The sequence below is a fragment of the Pteronotus mesoamericanus genome, unplaced genomic scaffold (assembly GCF_021234165.1).
Source record: "Pteronotus mesoamericanus isolate MK-2021 breed Mesoamerican mustached bat unplaced genomic scaffold, CSHL_Meso_final scaffold_99, whole genome shotgun sequence".
NCBI classification, from domain to species: Eukaryota; Metazoa; Chordata; class Mammalia; order Chiroptera; family Mormoopidae; genus Pteronotus; species Pteronotus mesoamericanus.
The window spans coordinates 3540719-3558341 of NW_026555330.1; the positions used below are offsets into that span (position 1 = coordinate 3540719).

The 17623-nt window shown below is 43.4% G+C and overlaps 1 protein-coding gene across 1 annotated transcript in view; it reads right to left on the reverse strand.

Moving 5' to 3' along the window:
• The window catches only part of SLC22A15 (solute carrier family 22 member 15), a 69441-nt gene that overhangs the window by 11882 nt on the left and 39936 nt on the right, over positions 1-17623 (reverse strand). The window contains exons 5-8 of the mRNA XM_054564726.1: positions 16373-16502; positions 11699-11914; positions 7854-7994; positions 5853-5938 (exon numbers count right to left, since the gene is read on the reverse strand). Of these exons, the coding sequence (XP_054420701.1) occupies positions 5853-5938; positions 7854-7994; positions 11699-11914; positions 16373-16502 (573 nt within the window). The remainder of the gene's footprint in view (positions 1-5852; positions 5939-7853; positions 7995-11698; positions 11915-16372; positions 16503-17623) is intronic.

A 17623-nucleotide genomic window follows, 5' to 3' on the forward strand; every position in this document is an offset into this window, starting at 1 on the left:
TGGATTCAATTTGCTAATATTTAGTTAAGGATTTTTGCATCTATATTAATGAGGGCTATTGGTCTGTAGTTTTCTCTTAATGTCTTTCGTTTTAGTGTCAGGAGAATTGCTGGTCTCACAGGCTAGGTTGGGAAAGTATTCCCTCCTTTTTCATGTTCTGGAAGAATGTGAAGAATTGGTATTCCTATGTCTTTAGAATTTAACAGTGAAGCCACCTGAGCCTGGAATTCTCTTTGTGAGAATGTTTTTTAACTCTAAATTCAATTTCTTTAATAGGTATAGGGCTATCCAGGTTATCTGTGTTTTTAAGTATATTTTGGGAGTTTGTATCTTTCGGATAATTTACCCATTTTGCCTAAGTTGAATTTATTTGCATAAAAAGTTTGTAATGTTCCCTATAGCTGCCTACAGATTCTTCAGTGATGTCCTTCCTTTCATTCATCTTTCATTCCTGTCATTGGGAATCTATGCCTTCTCTTTCTTTCATTAGTTTGGCTAGAAGTTTATTGATTTTACTGATCTTGAATATCCAGCTTTTGGTTTCATGGATTTGTCTCTATTATTTTCCTGTTTATATTTCATCGATTTTGCTCTTATATTTCCTTCCTTCCTCTGCTTGCTTGAATTTGTAATTTTTTAAAAATGTGCCTTCTATTTTCTTAAGGGAGAAGGTTAGATCACTGATTTGAAAAACCTCATTTCTGATATATTTTAAATTTTATAAATTTCCCTGCCTTGCTGCATCCCATAAATGTTGATATTAGACTTTAATTATTACTTAATTTAAAATATTTTGTAGTTTGTGATTTCTTCTTTGACCTAAGTGTTTTTAGAAGAGTTTTTTGAAATCCATATATCTGAGGATTTCCCAGATATCTTTCTGTTATTGGTTTCTAGTTTAATTCCATTCTAGTCAAAGGACTTATTTTTGTAAGGTTTTAATCCTTTTAACTTTATGGAAACTTGTTTTATATCCCAGAATATGGTCTCTCTTGGTAAATATTCTATGTATGCTTCAAAAAGAATGCACATTCTGTTGTAGGGTAGAGTATTCAACAAATGTTAGTTAGGTCCTGTTGGCTATTCAAGTTCCCATATCCCTAATTATTTTGTCTACTTTTTCCTTTCAGTCATTGAGAGAGGGATACTGAAATATCCAACTATAATTTTGGATTTGTCTTTTTTTCCTTTCAGTTTTATCCATTCAGAGTATCCATGCACTTTGAATCTGTCATGAGATGCATACACACATAGGATTATTACATCTTCTTGATGAACTAACCACTTTCTCATCATGTGTTTATAGTTTTCATCCAGTCTGGAAAGTACACCATGACCGGTGTGGCTCAGTTGGTTAGGTGTTGTCTGCAAAGTGAAACATCACCAGTTTGATTCCCAGTGGACACATGCCTGGGTTGCAGGTTCAGTCGCCAGTCGAGGCGCATATGAGAGGCAACCTATTGATGTTTCTCTCTCACATCGACATTTCTCTCCCTCCCTTCCCCCGCTACACATAAATAAATAAAATCTTTTTAAAAGTTTGGAAAGTATTTAACTATCATTCCTGCAAATATCTTTTCTTTACTCCTTCTTAGGCTTCAATGACACACGTGGCAGACTTCGTATTGTCCTACAACTTTTTTTGTTTCGCTCTGGAATATCTTTTGTGTTTTCTCACTGATCTTTTTTTCTGTAGTTTTTTCATACAATGCATATTTCATTTCTACATGTTACATGTGTGTCTTTTCTGTACTTTCCACTTCTCTGTTCATTATGATCATGCTTTCCTCCACCTTCTTAAACACAGGGAGTATGCTGATAATAGCTGTTTTAATACCATTGTCTCCTCATTCTATCATCTGTGTTATTCTGGGTTTTGTTTTCAATTGATATTTCTCCTAGTTGTGGGAGGTATTTTCTTGTCTGTATATTGACTGGGTGCCATATGCTGTGAATGGTATGTTGTTAGGGACTGGGTTATTAACGATAATATTCCTTTAAATATTGTTGCTCTTTACCTGGGATGCAGTTATGTTATTTGGAATCGCTTGATCCTTCCGAGTACTTTTTTAAGCACTGCAGGGCAAGCAGAGAACAAGCAGCATTTCGTGTAAGGGCACTTTAACCCAGGGGGTCTCCACCCGGGGTTCCACGTCTAACTGAAGAGAATACACACCACGCATGGCCCTAGGTTCCAGAAATCACTCCCCTGTGTCTTTTTGGTGGTCTGCAGAAGTTTCCTCAAATGCATGCACAGAGCACTAAGCAGCCAAGGACTCAAGGCCCCTCCGCAGATCTCTGGATTCTTCCTCTGTGTATGTTACAGCTCTCCAGCCAGTATTTTACGCAGCAAATTCTAGCTGCCGCAGCCTTCCCAAACTTCCGTATCTGTCTCTCCAATTCAGTGAGAGCAGCAGCACTGGTGGGCACCCTCCACGTACTGTGGCTTGGAGACCCTGCGTGAGGGCACACTAGGGCACGCTTTGCCTGTTGCCCCCTTTCTCGGGGCTCAGTGTCTGTCCCGTGCAGCCTGTGGTTCAATGTCTGAAAATCAGCGTTTCTTATGTTTTCCGGTTTTACAGTTTTTTAGAATGGGAGGAGAGCTGGTTGAAATTACTATCATGGTGTGAAGTTCAAGTTCCCATCATTTATTCTGTTGTCAATTCTCCTATGGTATCACCTGTCTTTTTCTTTTCTTTTTTTTTTTTTAAATCACTCTTTTTCCTCACTAGATTGTAAGCTCATACGAGTTTTAGGAAGTAGGTCTTGTTTATAAATAGAATCCTGAATATAGCAGGTCCTAGAGAGGTCAAATGATAAAGACTGGGCAGACCAAGGTCAAGAAAATAAATGAAATATAAAGGTTCCACTAGAGCTGAGTCCCTTCAACCATGAACTGTGTTTATCTAGTTTATCACCTGCTGTGACTTCCTAGCATTCAGATTCTCTTACAGGACCCAAAGTGCCAGAAACCACCCTGCCAACCTCCTTGCCCCCATGCCTGGCCAATTTCCACTGAATTCCCATTTCCAGCAGCACCCACTGAAGAATTAAGAACTGGCCCTAATCGGGCTGTGTTAAGTCTCTAAAGCAACAGCTTCCCCATTTTTAATAAATACTGAAATCTGAATCCCAGATGTGCTACTTACTTGCTGTGTGACCTGAGACAAGTTGTTTGACCTATTGGAGCTTTAGTTTCCTTATAAAGTGGGGATATGTAATATCTCCTGCATATGGAGAGGATCCAGAACACAGTTAGTTCCTTTGTCTTTATTAAGATGCTTAGTAAATAATAGCCAGTATTGTAAACTTAGAATCCTTCAAGCAAGGATAGAGATCAGGTAAAATGCATGAAGATCAGTTTGGGGGGAAAGATTAGCGGCTACCTGGTAACTGTCCTCAAGGTGCAAATATGAAGGGGACAGGCAACTTAGTCTAAAAATTATAAACTACAGGCTGAGAAATGCCAAATAATTTATTTTCTAGCTGTCTGGCTGTCCCTTTCAGAGTTCTAGCTCTAGGTCTGTGTCTCAGATGCAGATAACCAGTCATATAGAGATACTTTTAAAAAGCTGGTAGGAAAAGGAGCACCCAAGTTGGCAGAAAGAAGAGAATGAGTGCATGTTTGGTAGCAGGAAAAGTGAAGAAAAAATGAGCCGAAAAAGCTGGGAGAAAATGAGTGATCACCAAGCTCGCACGAGACGCGAATAGAATTTTTCTTTCTTCATAGGTATTTATCAGAACTTTCATAACATGAAGTTAAAGCTCAGAACTTTTTAAAATGAGATTCCAAAGAAAGCCATCAAAATATTTTAATGGGTAAGTATGAACGACTCAAAGAATGTTTAAAGAACAAATATTTTTGAGGTCAAAGAAAAGAAGATTCAGAAATTGCCAGACAACTCCTACAAGTATAGAAAGGAATACGCAAAAAAGGGGGGGGGGTGACCATCTGTTCTCTGTCTCTACTGATGAATAAAATGAAAGGAAATGAGCTCAGTTGTAGTGGAAGAGGATCATTCTAACATTCTAATGTTTTTCAAAAATAGAAACAATTTGCTAAGGGACATGATGGAACTTCTTTCCCTAGAAATCTCCAAAAGCAGATTAAACGCCCACTTCTCCAAGCAAAGCAGAGGCACCGCGCTCCCACGGCACAGCGTGCAGTGTGAGGGACGCTCTGCGGTGCCTGTTCCACGCTGCGAGGCCGTGTGTCCACCAAGGGGCACGATCGACCGGGGGTGCGAGCTGCTCTCTGGAAACAGACGGGAAGCAAGCGGAGTGAGGACGGTCAGATCTGCTTGGCTTTGGGATTTTGTAGAAAGGGCCACATGCAGGGTGCTAGCGCCGCGGTTCCTGGGGCTGCACATGTGTGGGAGCAAGGAAAGGCACAGACTGGCGTGGCCTGTGCAGGGGTGTGACAGGTCACAGGTTCGCTTACAGTAGCAATGAAAAGATTTTCCCTGTAAGATGACAAGCAGAACACTGGGTTGCGACAGGTTAAAAAGCATAAGCAACTTGAATTTCCAAGTTGTCTCTAAATAGCAAAATCTGCTGAACCTAAAGCTACAGTGGTCTGAAGCCCATTACTATGTTGTCCCAGACAGACAGAACTGGGCACTTAGCCCTGTGAGCCCACAGCGGGGCGGCCGCTGAGGAGTCTCTCCTCTGCTGGCACAAGCAGAGGCAACAATTTGCTTAGAGAATAAGAAACAACCAAATGTACTGAATTCTCTAGTTCCCATGATTTCCTGAAAATCACTATAAGACTGTCTTACTGGGTAAAATCCTAACTCGTCCACAAACTGCACTCTGGACTCACGGTCTAGAACTTCAGGCAGCAACAGACAGCACGGCAGGTGTCCTGGAGGGGAACAGAACCCGAAGCCGTGGCCCTGGAGTCTTTGGCGAGACCCTGGCACAACTGAACCTCATGGAGATGCAACCATCAAAGAAGCATCGTTACGCAATGTGCTCTGACAGGGAGCCAAACTTGATGTTCGACCTTCTCACAATAATTCCCTCGTGAAGTACAGTCTCCCGGATGGAGCTCCATCAAAATCGAAAAGCTCTCCAAGCAGGGCTTTTGTTGAACCGTGTGCTCCAGCAGCAGAGTCTGCTCGACCCCCTGCTCACTGTTGAAAATCACTGCCAAAGCCACGGTTCCCGAAGCATCGAGAGCTGGGATGCCACACGTGTGCTAGTCCAAGAAACAGGTGAAAACCAGCACTTGCTACACACTACACAGGGGCAGATAAGGTGAAATAAGACACTTAAAAGGGACCTTTCTGAAGCTGTGTTTGCATAGCAAATCTATAACTATATAAAAATACCAAAGTGTTCTGAAAATGTTCTACTCATACTTTATCTGAGACTGAGAAAATGTCAACAGTCACCAACAGTGAATATTCTTTTTGTTGCCGCTATTATCATAGGGAGTACGGATGGAGACACTGAAAGGTGCCAAGGCCACCCCTGACAGCCAGTGACCCTGATGTCCCAGCTCGTGGTTGGCTGGAATGACAGTATGATCTACAGCCCTGGACAGAGCCCCTTTCTGTGCACAACTAAATGGTCCTCCTCATCATGAAATAACCAGTGCTGCGGCCCAGACGCCCCAGATGGTAGCTTAATCGCCTGAAAGAATTAATAGTGCACCTCTAAGCACATTATTCACCCAGAGAACAGTTTAGGCAATGGGGAGAATCTGGCCCATTATACCCCTACACAATTGCTAAATAATATGCAATCACAGAAGTGAAGCCTGGCATATGGTAATCTCTCTACAATATTGAGATTCATTGTGATAAAAGTGCTGTTCAAAACTGTAGGCAGGAATTCGAAAGGCATACCTTTCTTTTCTGGAAGAAACATGACAATAAGACAAGCCAGTCCTCCTAGGCACAGAAATGCTGCTAACGTTCGCTTCCGACCAAACCTAAACAATAGGAAGAAATGACACACATTTCTCTTGAGAATCTTACAAATTCGTCTGCTTCCTCCCCCCCAGGCTTCCTGTTTAAATGTCCTCAGTTTCATTGTACACGTTCATCTTTTCTTAAGGAGCGGGCAGCAAATGTGACCGCCCAGGACATAAAATAAATAACGGTCATAAAACAAAGGAAAACTTGCTGGGCGACAGGAGTAAATAATGTGTGCAGGGAAGAAAATCATTCTATTTATTCCTATATTTACTACGGTCCAGGCACTGTTTTAAATGCTTTCTATCTATTTTCTTACTCAATCCTAATGCCACACCATAAGGCTTGTACTGTTATATTCCCCATTTCCCAGAGAATGGAATTAAGACATGAAAAATGGAGTCTTATAGCTCATTTCAACTTCTGGTTACTTGAATTTTAAGCAGTTAAAATTTTAAACACCATCCTTTCTCTCTCTTGAAAAATACAAACATTTTCTTGTTAGTAGGGCAGAATTAAGTGAAATATATTGCACACTTCATTGGAAGAAGCAGTTTTCAAATCAGCGCTCTAGACTTGGGAGGAAGGTGTTAACATTCGCAGGCCTCCCTTTTCCAGGGGGCTACCACTAGCTAGGCCCTCTCTTAGGAGCTTCAATGTTTCTTGTAATTTTTATGACAACTTTGCCAGGGGCATTTTATAGTCCCTAGTTTAAGGTGAGTACTTGGAGGTTTAGGGAGGTAGCTTGTCAAAGTCATAAGGCCAAGCCCGCGGCTGAGGCTGGATTTGAATTCAGGCCTGCCTGACGCTGAAGGCCGCATTCCTTCCGTCTGTTTCAGACTGTAATCCTGGCTCTGGTGGTAGCAGCTGGGCGACAGCAAAGGACTTGCGTCTCCACGTCATTTTGCCTAGGTTAGCAGTCAGTACCAAATGCCTTGCAAGTGACAGGTCGCAGGCGAGGCAAGCGCTAGGGATGCAAAGTCACGTAGGATGCGCTCAAGGACAGACCACATCCGTGTAACCCTGTTGGTGGTCGCCAGAGGGGTGCACAGGAAGTTGTAACAGCACAAAGCGGGGTGTCTGGCACACTGGGGATGTCAGGGACAGATTTCTGAATATGCTGCCCAACCCAGCTCTTTGACCATGATGAGAATCAGCTTTGTCACTAACAGGGGGGTCAGCAGGGGACCGCCACCTGGAGAAAAGCCTTCAGCTGAACAGAATCCAAACCGACCCTTCCGAATGTGCTAGGCTTCATACCCATGACCACGGCCTCAAGTGCAATGCTGAAGGAATGCTGTTTTGGGCTAAAACGATGACTTCTATATTTTCTTACTCAAGAAATGGCACAGTCCAACTGACTCCTGGCTCACACCCACGGGATTTGTACTTGCCTCCGTGAGGGGCTCAGTCACAAAAGGGTGTGAGGAAACAGAGGAAAGGGCGTTCTATTAGAGAACCTTTAAAAAGTATTTCAAAGCAGTGTCCATTAACAATGAATAGCAAAACAGGGCATATTCTTCCCCTCAACAGAGTCATGTGGGTCTCAAGAGGTAAGAAACATCTTTCTAGTCCCTCCAGCTCTTTGTCCTGAATTTCTAAATAGCAGTGATTGGGTTGATGGGGTTTTATAATTCTATCTACATAGAGCCAGTAATCTCACTTGCTAAGACTAACAAATTGTGCACAGATGACTCAAAATCCTTCACGTAATAATGTCTTTTAATACTGGGTTGCAAACCTACATAAACACTCGTAAATGTGAAATTCTAGAAATACCATACTAAACATGAATTCTTACTGCGTTTGGTCTGAAAAGAATTCTGACCACTGTGGATTAATTAGCAGATACTATAGATGGACAAATATTTAGGTATTTACACATACGAGAGTGTGTGTGTATGGTACACTTCAATATCCATCTACACTCACCATTTCTGGTTAATCAAGTAGATGCAGAGAGGGTAAGATGGAATCTCTACGAGGCCGGACAGGGCCAGGTTGGCATAAATGTTTCCACCTAGGTCACCTGCACTCAGAGTTAGGCCATAATACACCAAGCTGCACACAAACCTGCAATAGGGGTAAAAGACAAAACGACAACAGAAAAAGCACATAAGAATTTGCCACAGGAAATTCAAATGCTGGTTCAATACGATGTGATTTGTTTCAAGCAAGAGGTTTGACCCTCCCACTAACATTTCTATCCTAATCTGAATTTCTAAACTAGGAGAATAAATAAATAAATAAATAAATAAATAAAGGGGAACTTGGAAATCATTTGTCTAGATGCTAGATGAAGCAAATAAGTAGCCAGCTCCTGAAAGAAGGGGGAAAAAATATTGTTTGTGATTTCATCAAGTATTTCTGCATTTAATAGAAGACAGTAACTCCATCCTTACTTTATTTAATACAATTTATAGAACCTTTGCCTTAGGCAACAGTTGGGAGATTATCAAAAAGACTCTAGAAAGCCAACAGAGGATGGCGTTGAGAACAGGAGCTGAGAAGTGACTGGGTCATCGGTGGGTCACCTGCAGGCCAGAAATGCCTGGCACTCAACCCCACGCGGCTCTTGGCCCCATCCAGCAGCCCTCAGCAGGTGGCCACACTGCAGATGCCCAGCGCAGGAAAGAAAAGCCACGTCAGGGTGGAGGCAGGATTCTCCAGGATATCCGGAGGAGGAGCCCTTTGAAAAGCCATTCATTCCTGCCCGCCCTGGCTGGCTGGAACACTCCAGGAGCGCCTCCTAGTGGCAGGCACCGTCCCTGGCACTGAGCCTCCTGCCCTTCCCGGGCACTAAGGAGCCCAGGAGCTAAGCCAAAGTGCCGTCCTGAAGCTGCAAGCTGGGGCTTCCTCAACCACAGCGAAGAGAGTAATAGCAACTTAGGGGTCTAGGAAACTGCATTATTAAAGCGAAACAAAATAGAACAGAACCAGAAACAAATAAACCTGCAACTAGGCTTTATTAGTATATGAATACACTTTGTAAACCATGCATTTCTACACAGATGGTGAAACGTCTGGGCTTTGGAAGTTCACCAGTTTTTATGTTTTTGCAAATCACTCTGACAAGTGTTTTTTATGGGGAAGTTCTCACTGGCTTCCTTCTGGTTTTCCTTATAAAACATCTAATGGGCTGTGGCTGTCCTGAGATCAAAGAGGAAAGGGAAAGCTTCCCTTCCATCTCTGCCAAAACAGCAGTCCGAGTGCCGGGGCTACCAATGGGCCACAGTGACCACGCAGCGACCACGGAGAGGGCGGGGAGGAGGGGAGAGGGGGCCCTGGAGCTGGACCGCTTAGTGCTCACACCTCCCGGGCCTCTGAGCTGGGCCGCAACTACTTCCCCTCACTTCTTACTGCGGGGAGCGGCCCCTCATATATGAAAGACAAGGAGCAGTGTGGTAGCCAGGACATCACACATAAGGATACATGGTGCCACCGAGTGCCTGTGTTCCACGTACCCCTAGAACTTTGCCTGAACAAAGGACGCAGCAGGGAGGTGTGGAGACTAGGGGAACCTTCAAAAGCTAAACCTGACAACACAGCATAGGAGCTACTCATTTGCCATCCTACCTATTGTAAACAAATTCAGACTCAGGCAGTTTGCTAAAATATTTTAAAACTCCTTTCTACCGGCAGTAGGGAGCCTGCTCTCACATGATGCTGTTCCTAATGCTTTACAGGCTTCAGCGTGTCTGCTCTGAGATGAAATAGAAATCCCAGGGAAGGGGTTCCATGGGAGCACACAGACCTGTTTAAACCGAGCTGTGAAGGCAGCAACCAGGGCATGTATAAGCCCTGCCAGTTCAGGAAGCTAGAGGAGCTGAGTCACCAGCTGGTGGCGAGAGAGGAGGGAGGACATGGGCAAGGGAGGCCTCGGGTCCCAAGGCGGGGACTCGGCTTGCATGTTTCCTTGAAGGCAGAACTCGTCGCTGAGATGAGCGACTACAGCAATTAAAATCATCTCAATCCTTTCTATAGGCCCCAAACAACATTTAAAATGCTTGCCTTATATTTAACAGAATATTTATGGTGCCAAACAACAATTTAAAAAGGCACTCCTGTAGGAAATAAGCACAGGGACAGATGTTGAACACAGAGGTATAATTTTACTCTCTAGTTAAGACTTTCTTTGATGGCAGATCCACAGAAAAGATTTTAGAATGTTATAGCCTCTTCATGGGGAACAGCAGTATGTAAAATGACATTGTCTCTATTATCGAGTATTTTAAAATTCTAAGCCCAGGGGGAAAGGATTTTATTTGAGAACAGTTCTTCAGTTGTGTAGGATATAAAATAAGCAGGGACGTTCTCCCTGGCTCTAAGTCGAGTTGGTTGGTTGGTTGGTTGGTTGGTTCACCTGTTTTATTTTAATCCCCTAAAGGCCAGAACCCAAAAATTGATATGTCTCAAAAAAATATAAAACTTAAAAGCAAAGAGTAAATATTCCCCAAGAAGTAAGACAGAGGGTTTGTCTATTGAACACACAAATGTATAGTTTTAGGAAGCCAAAGGTGCCTGTTCATACTTCATAATATTTACTATACAATAGGTAGGATCTCAGATTAGTAGTAGCTCCTGTGCTGGGTGGCCAGGTTCTGCTTTTAAAGGTTCTGCTAATCTCCATGCCTCCAAACTCATGTCCTTCATTCTGTATGTACCGTGCGTCTGTGATGCTCCAGCACTGTGCTGGCCCGGGCGGCAGGGGGACAGCGGGGCAGGTGGTCGTCCGGGCGACCTGGCCCCTGACCACACAGATGACGGCCAGTGCTTGGTGGAATCAGCAAAGAGAATCACAATATAGAAAAATATCTCCACAACTTCTTATTCTCAATCTACTATTCTTTTTAGCTTCAGACATAAGATCACTTTCATATAAAATCACCCCCCTTTATCCCCACGTGAAAATGTAGGTTTCCACTGCAGTCACAGTAAGTACATACAAACCACAGCACAACAGTGCTTTAGGCCAGTAAATCGAACGTTCACGCCCAACACGGGACTGGACAACACCTATGGCCCCCAGGCAGAATGCACAATATTAATACACACGTGCACCTCACAAATTGTAAGCGAACACCCATTTCTCCCCGTTCCACAACTTCATTCTCTAAACAGAACCATTCAATGCAGTAGACATTAGTGCTTAGAGCACTTTTTGAGAGGCTGGTTGGGATAAACTCAACTTGAAAACCAGGTTCAGGGAGTGCTAATCCAATCATTTGCTGATCGGCGTATGTGGTGTTGAGTCCGGTCCCTTCACACTCCCAGGATCCCATTTTTCCAGGGGACAGTGACAGGCCACCCCAGGGAGTGGTGGGGATGCCCCACAACATGCAGCCCAGCGTCAATGTGCTACCCCACTGCTTGATGCCAAATTCAAAGGCAGGCATGTGTAACGCCAACTTAGAGACTCCTCTGTTTCTGCTCTGCTTGCCTTTTTTTTTTTTTTTTTTTTTTGCAGGGTGACAAATATTTACATAAAATACCTCAGGAGCAAACGTGTGTTTCTGATGTCAAGTTCGGTAAATCTGCCTTTAGGGGCTTTGACTTCCTCCTTAACAGGGAGCGTGTGGGAACAGTCGGCCAGGTCAGGCACGGGGTAGGGGGGGGGGGGGAAGGGTGAAGGGATGCGGGGTGCAGGCTTCTTTCTGTGAGAATAACTTCACGCTGACAAGAGGTAACATTTTCTGTCACCCTGAAGAATGAACAAACTACCAATAGCTTTAGCAACAGGAGCCGAGATCAACAAAACACCCCGTAGATCTAATTACCAGATAGACATCAGGGTGAGAGTGCGCCCCAAGAGCAGCCGGTACCGGAACAGGTCCAGGAAACTTCCCGTGTCCTTGCAGCTCCTGTTGGCCGGCGGCGTCAGGGAGAACGTGCACTTGAGCTTGCGGTTCCTCTTGGCAATGAGGTACAGAGCGGCTTCCGCCTCGCTCAGGCGACCCTGGGAGTATAACCAACGAGGTGATTCAGGAATGAATCTGAAAGAGACGTCATTAAAAGGCTGTATATTCGTACAGGTGCACGCGCAGAGGAGGGGCCAATCCACCCACGCTCTGCGCGGAACCCCTCACCCACCGGGTTCCACCGCAGGTCTAAAGCTCCCCCCAATGACAGAGGGGAGAGGGAGCCTGCCAACACTGAACGGGGGTCGACTTTACCAATGGAAACCAAGACCACGCTTCCAAAATAGCAGTGAAACTGCTACACGGCGTGCATTTACTTTTAAGGGGATTCTAATATATGAACAGCGAGGTAAGTCTCTAGCACTACATAACAGGAACGCTTCCTGAAGCAGGGGCCAGACTTAGGGCTCTAAGTCACAGCCAGGTGCTGTGAGAATACTACTGCGGAGGTGGTAGCTGATTTAAGGTCTGGAAAAGCCTCACAAGGAATATAAGGCTTTACTCTTTCACCAGAAAAATAAATTTGTGCAAAGTGTTTTTAACATAGTGCTACATGATTGATAAGGTGGAGATTATTTTAAGACCGCACATAAAAATTAGTCAGGGTTTATCGCAAATTAATTAGTTTTGAGTATTTACTGCTTTAAAATACTCAAATCAGCCAGCACACTGACTTTAATATGTCATGAGGATATTTACTGAATCCCTCAAGACCTTAAAAAATAAAAGTTACTTTCTGGTTAACTTCCAGTTACAAAACAATAATTACTTTCTACTATAGCTACAAAGTATTGAACATTTACATTGCCACTGATATTTTCCAACAGTTTAAAGACTTAGACATTACTTATATCTTCTCTTTCCATTTCTGCACACACCTTTAGACGACTTTTCACATATAAAGCTATGGCAGGAACATGGAGGACTTACTTACTAAACACAACATCAAGTACCTTTTGATCTAATATGACATTATTGGCCTAAAATAAAACTTGTAGAAATAACATTGGCTATTTAAGGTGCCTTTCAGTAAGGATAGTGAATTGGCAACAAATGCCACAAAATGTGGCACTTTGGGGACAGTCCAGCCCATCAATAACCATTTACTGAGCGCTTCCATTTTGGGTCCAGCAATGAAATAGTGGAGAGAGGAAAGGCTATGGAATCAAAAAAGCGGGAACATCCCTAGCCAGGTGGCTCAATTGGTTGGAGCATCGTCCCTTACACCAAAAGGTTGTTGGTTCCATTCCTGGTCAGGGTACATATGTAGGTTGTGGGTTCGATCCCTGGCCAGGGCGTGTACTGGAGACAAGCAATCAATGTTTCTCTCTCACATCGATGTTTCTCTCTCTCTCTTTCCAAAGTCAACAAACACATCCTTGGGTGAGGATTAAAAGAAAAACAGGCAGGAACTTTCCCAGGAGTTCTGTTACTGGGGAGAGACTATTCCTATACAATGTTTAACTAACTGTCAACAAAAAAAGGGACTAAGGCCTTCTAGCATACAACATCCCTTTATTTGCTTTCTCATTACCACTTGGTTATTACTACTTAGACACAAGTAAATAATCAAGTAAAATATTGCTCTGTTGGCAGTTAGGTCTGCCAATCACCCATTGGATCAGCCGGCCCTGTTCACAGGTGAGTAGGGTACTCACTACGTACCCTACCTGAGTGAGTTTAACTACACATGAAAAGACTAAAAGAAGCTACTGGGATGAATATAGAGAGCATACTTAGAATTGAAAACTAAGTAAGATACTAGAAAATATATGATAATGACATTTAAAACTGAGGAGGACTGGGAGGCGTGATAAAGGCCCAGTAAGGAAATATCCGAAAACCAAAGTCATTATCTTTGGTTGATTTAAGTCATTTTTCTCTCCCCTTTAACTTCTCTGTGTTTTCAGAATTATTTATAAGCAATACAAATTACTTTTAAAACTTTATCAGTCATTTTTAAAGACAGTAGTGGAGAGATATTCAGGCTTTGGAAATTTGACTCTGAATTAATAAGATTATTTTTATGTGGGAAAGGGTTGATCTTGATTATGAAAACTTAGGACCTGATATTTCTCATATTTTCTCATTCCACATTTTGAGAAGCCAATAAGCTTCTCCATAACAAAGGCTCGCCGAGTTGCCAATGGACAAATCTGGGAATAGGAGTTGCAACACATGCCGACCAAGCAGACCAAGCAGACCAAACAGTAATGCAGGTTTTCAAAAGAAAGAGCAGGTTTAGAACACCTGCCCCCTGCAGTGGTGGGGTCACCCTCAGAAGCTACGGTGCTCATTTAACAATGTTGCCTCTGCTCAAAAAGGTTCTGTGGATTTCTTTTTATTTTATATTATGTGTGTATATATATACACATACATACATATCTAAACATACACACACATATATATATACACAGACATATATATTTAGAGAGAGGGAAAGGGAGGGAGAAAGAAAGGGAGAAAAACATTGATGAGAGGCACATCGATCAGTTGCCTCTTATATGCGTGCCCACAACTGGGGACCTGGCGCGCAACCCCGGCGTGTGCCCTGCCCGGGAATCCAGCTGATGCCTTTCAGCTAGCAGGATCACACCCAGCGCACTGAGCCCCAGCAGTCAGGGCTTCTGCAGATTTCTGAACAAGTGGAAAAACCTTGCAAATTAAGGGGGCACTAATTTATAAAATAAAATTATTCAAATCCAACTATTGTGAAAATGAGGAATTTTTAAGCTAAGTAATAATGGTTTCCATAAAACCAACAAAGTATCACTGTAAACTAATGTGACTCTTTCTTATCTTGCTCATCGCTAATTCCAACTGTTTTTGTGCCCACACTCGTCCAATGGATACGAAGGATCCACGGTGTGGCCAGCCCTGGGCGCCGGTGCTGGGGATGTGACTTAGCGAAGCGCCTGCCGCTGTCAGCCCCTGGTGCGTAAAGAGGGGGGTCCCAGCAGGAGGCAGAAATAAGAGGACCGCTGGAAGGGCGTGGGCTAAGAATATGGTTCAGAAAAGAAAGCAAAGGTAGTGTCACCAGATGTATGATCGGGGAAGGGGCAGCATTTGAACAAACCAGGAAGGCTACTGACTGACGAAGAGGAAATGGCGAGAAGGACGTGGACTGAGCAGGCGCAACATCGAGGCGGAGGGGCCGCCGCAGACAAGCGTAGGTACAGCTGGGAAGAACAGGCAGCTCAGTGTGCCTGGAAGGGAGTGTGGGAAAGGGGACAAGAGAAAACCAGGAAAGATAAACTGGAGGCCAGCTGTGGGAAGCCTCACATCCCTGGCCTAATGGAAGGAACATATATTTCAATTTTATGTGCTCCTTTCTCTTTCCCGCTTTTCATGATGGGAATTCATTTCCCACTAAGCAGCGACGAACTCAGACTACACACAGAAAAAAGAAAGGCAGAATGGTCTGTCGTCCATCAAAGTCCCTTGGCTATTGAAGGAGGGAGGGGGGCCAGATTAGATAAAAAAATGACAGATTTACTAAATATTTTAAAAGAAAATTCCTTTATCTACCAGTATTTTCACGAATGCCTATTAATTCAGGGTCTGTTTTAGGCATCCTTTTATTCCAAAAATTTATAATGCATAAGCTAATAAAATATTGTTTCTCTTTCTGATAAAATTACTTCATTCCAATTCATATAACTGAATGTATTTTAAAAATTGCCATTTTAAATACAGGTTAACTATTTCTACTGTATTCATTTCTGTACTTGCTTTTGAACCTGAATTAAAAAGCTATTAAATTAAAGATCTACTTGAAAGAAAATTCTACTACCGGGATCCCTTACTTCCTGGCACAGAAGAAAGCTGGTACCACTGACCGAAAATTGTATTTATCCCAAAGGTTTTCATGATTAAAATTTAAGGTCTGATACTTCAGAAGAAAACCTTTCATAAGCACATTAAAACTTCTGGTGAAAACAGCCTAAGGTCGGTGGCTCGCCTTGGAGCATTTAGAGCGCCATGGGCTAACCCTTCGGGTGAGTCGTTCAGCCTCCCTACGCTGACCAGGAAACCGCCCTGTTACTGTGTTGAGCCCACACCTTAGCTAAGGATTCCTCCCATACCTCAGAGTCTTTCTGCATCCGCACTCAAAGGCCCTGAAATGAGACTCACCTCCAGGGATGAACAGTTGCCACTACATATTACTACAAATAGATCGCTCTACGAAATCATTACTGTCTCACACCCAGACCATGATGCGGTCCAGCCTGAAGATCTTTAAGTTGGAGACATCAGGTTAAAAAGAAGTTGTTTCCCAGTGTCACAATTGGAAAGATAAAATGCAGTTTATTCAGAGGTTACTTTGAACAAAGGATACCTGCATTCTGAATTACCTAAGTATCTCCCCTCCCAGAAGCTGCCAAGCATTCGAGTGCTTGTGGGATTTGGTTCTTCGCCAAAGTCAGTTCAGGCAAATTCCTTAAAGGGAAAAATGCCGCTCATCAACCCGCACCCTCTTAAGACATTCCTTCTGCTTATTGAATTTAAACTCCATGAGAAAGAACTACTTACAAGGATAAGAGGAAGACCACCGTTCCCTGCAGATTAGCCAGCACGGCCAGGGTCCTCCAGGAGCGGATGAAGTACCCCAACAGGGCGTACTGGGCGATGCCAACCGCGAAGAAGAGGCTGCCGATGGACCCTAATTTGGAGAAAAGAGACCTGTTACTGGAGAGGCACCGTCTGCAGACCATCCGCAACCCAAGTCACAGAGCCAATTCCTTCCTTTCAGATGTCAGTGGGAAAGAGAAACCTGCCCAAACAGAGCGTCAGATGATAAACTAGAAGAAAGGACAGCAAATGAGCAGGAAAGGGGAAGGTCAGATGAATCACATGTGGTCAAGGTCAATTTGAAGGCTGTGCCGAAACACTCTGTGCTGCATGTTGTATTGACAACTGCCTGATCCCGGGGCTGAGGCCTGGAAATATTTTTTGCTATATGACAATAAGGGTCTCAGGTCATGAGATTATTGCAATAGTGGGACTTCATTTTGTCACGGAGGTTGTCCCTGGAATCCTTATTCTAAATCACAATCTACCTCTCAATTCTCCCTATTGCCCTTCCCCACTTAATTTATCACCATCAGATATGACACTTTATATTTATGTTTTCCTTGTCTGACTCTCCCAGGTAGAATATAATAAGCTCTATGAAGCATGAATTTTTGTCAGCACACTGATAGGAAAAAAATCAATCATGGGATTGTTAAGAGAGAAGCCTATATTTTTAAAAATAAATGCTGAGATGGGTATTGAATCCACTGGCTTGCCCTATATACTTGCAAATTCTGTACCTCTGTCACACTTTCCATATCTGCTACTATTGTTAATAGTACCAGAAATAGCTACTATTTATATAATAGCTACTGTTTACCGAGCATTAAGCCTTCTACATATATTATCCTAGAATGCAGGGACTGTTATCGACCAGCTACAGAGCAAGAACATAGCTCAGAGAGGCTAGGTGCCGCTGCCGTGGAGCTGCTTGCGGCAGGGCCGGGACTCGAACCCTGGTCAGTCTGACAGGAGGGACTGCATTCTGTACATTCCTCTCTCATACTGCCCTTCCAGGGAAAGGTGGGCTTCTGTGGGCACCCCTTAACAACAGACTTTGTTGATTCTGTTACACAAATGTCCTACAAAAATCCTGCAAAACAAATGTTTGTTTTTATTCTTGTTCTTAGGTTGTCCAGCTAAAACTAAAAATAATGGCATGTATATGCTGTGCCATAGTGAGACAAAGGGAGGACCAAAGGGACAGCT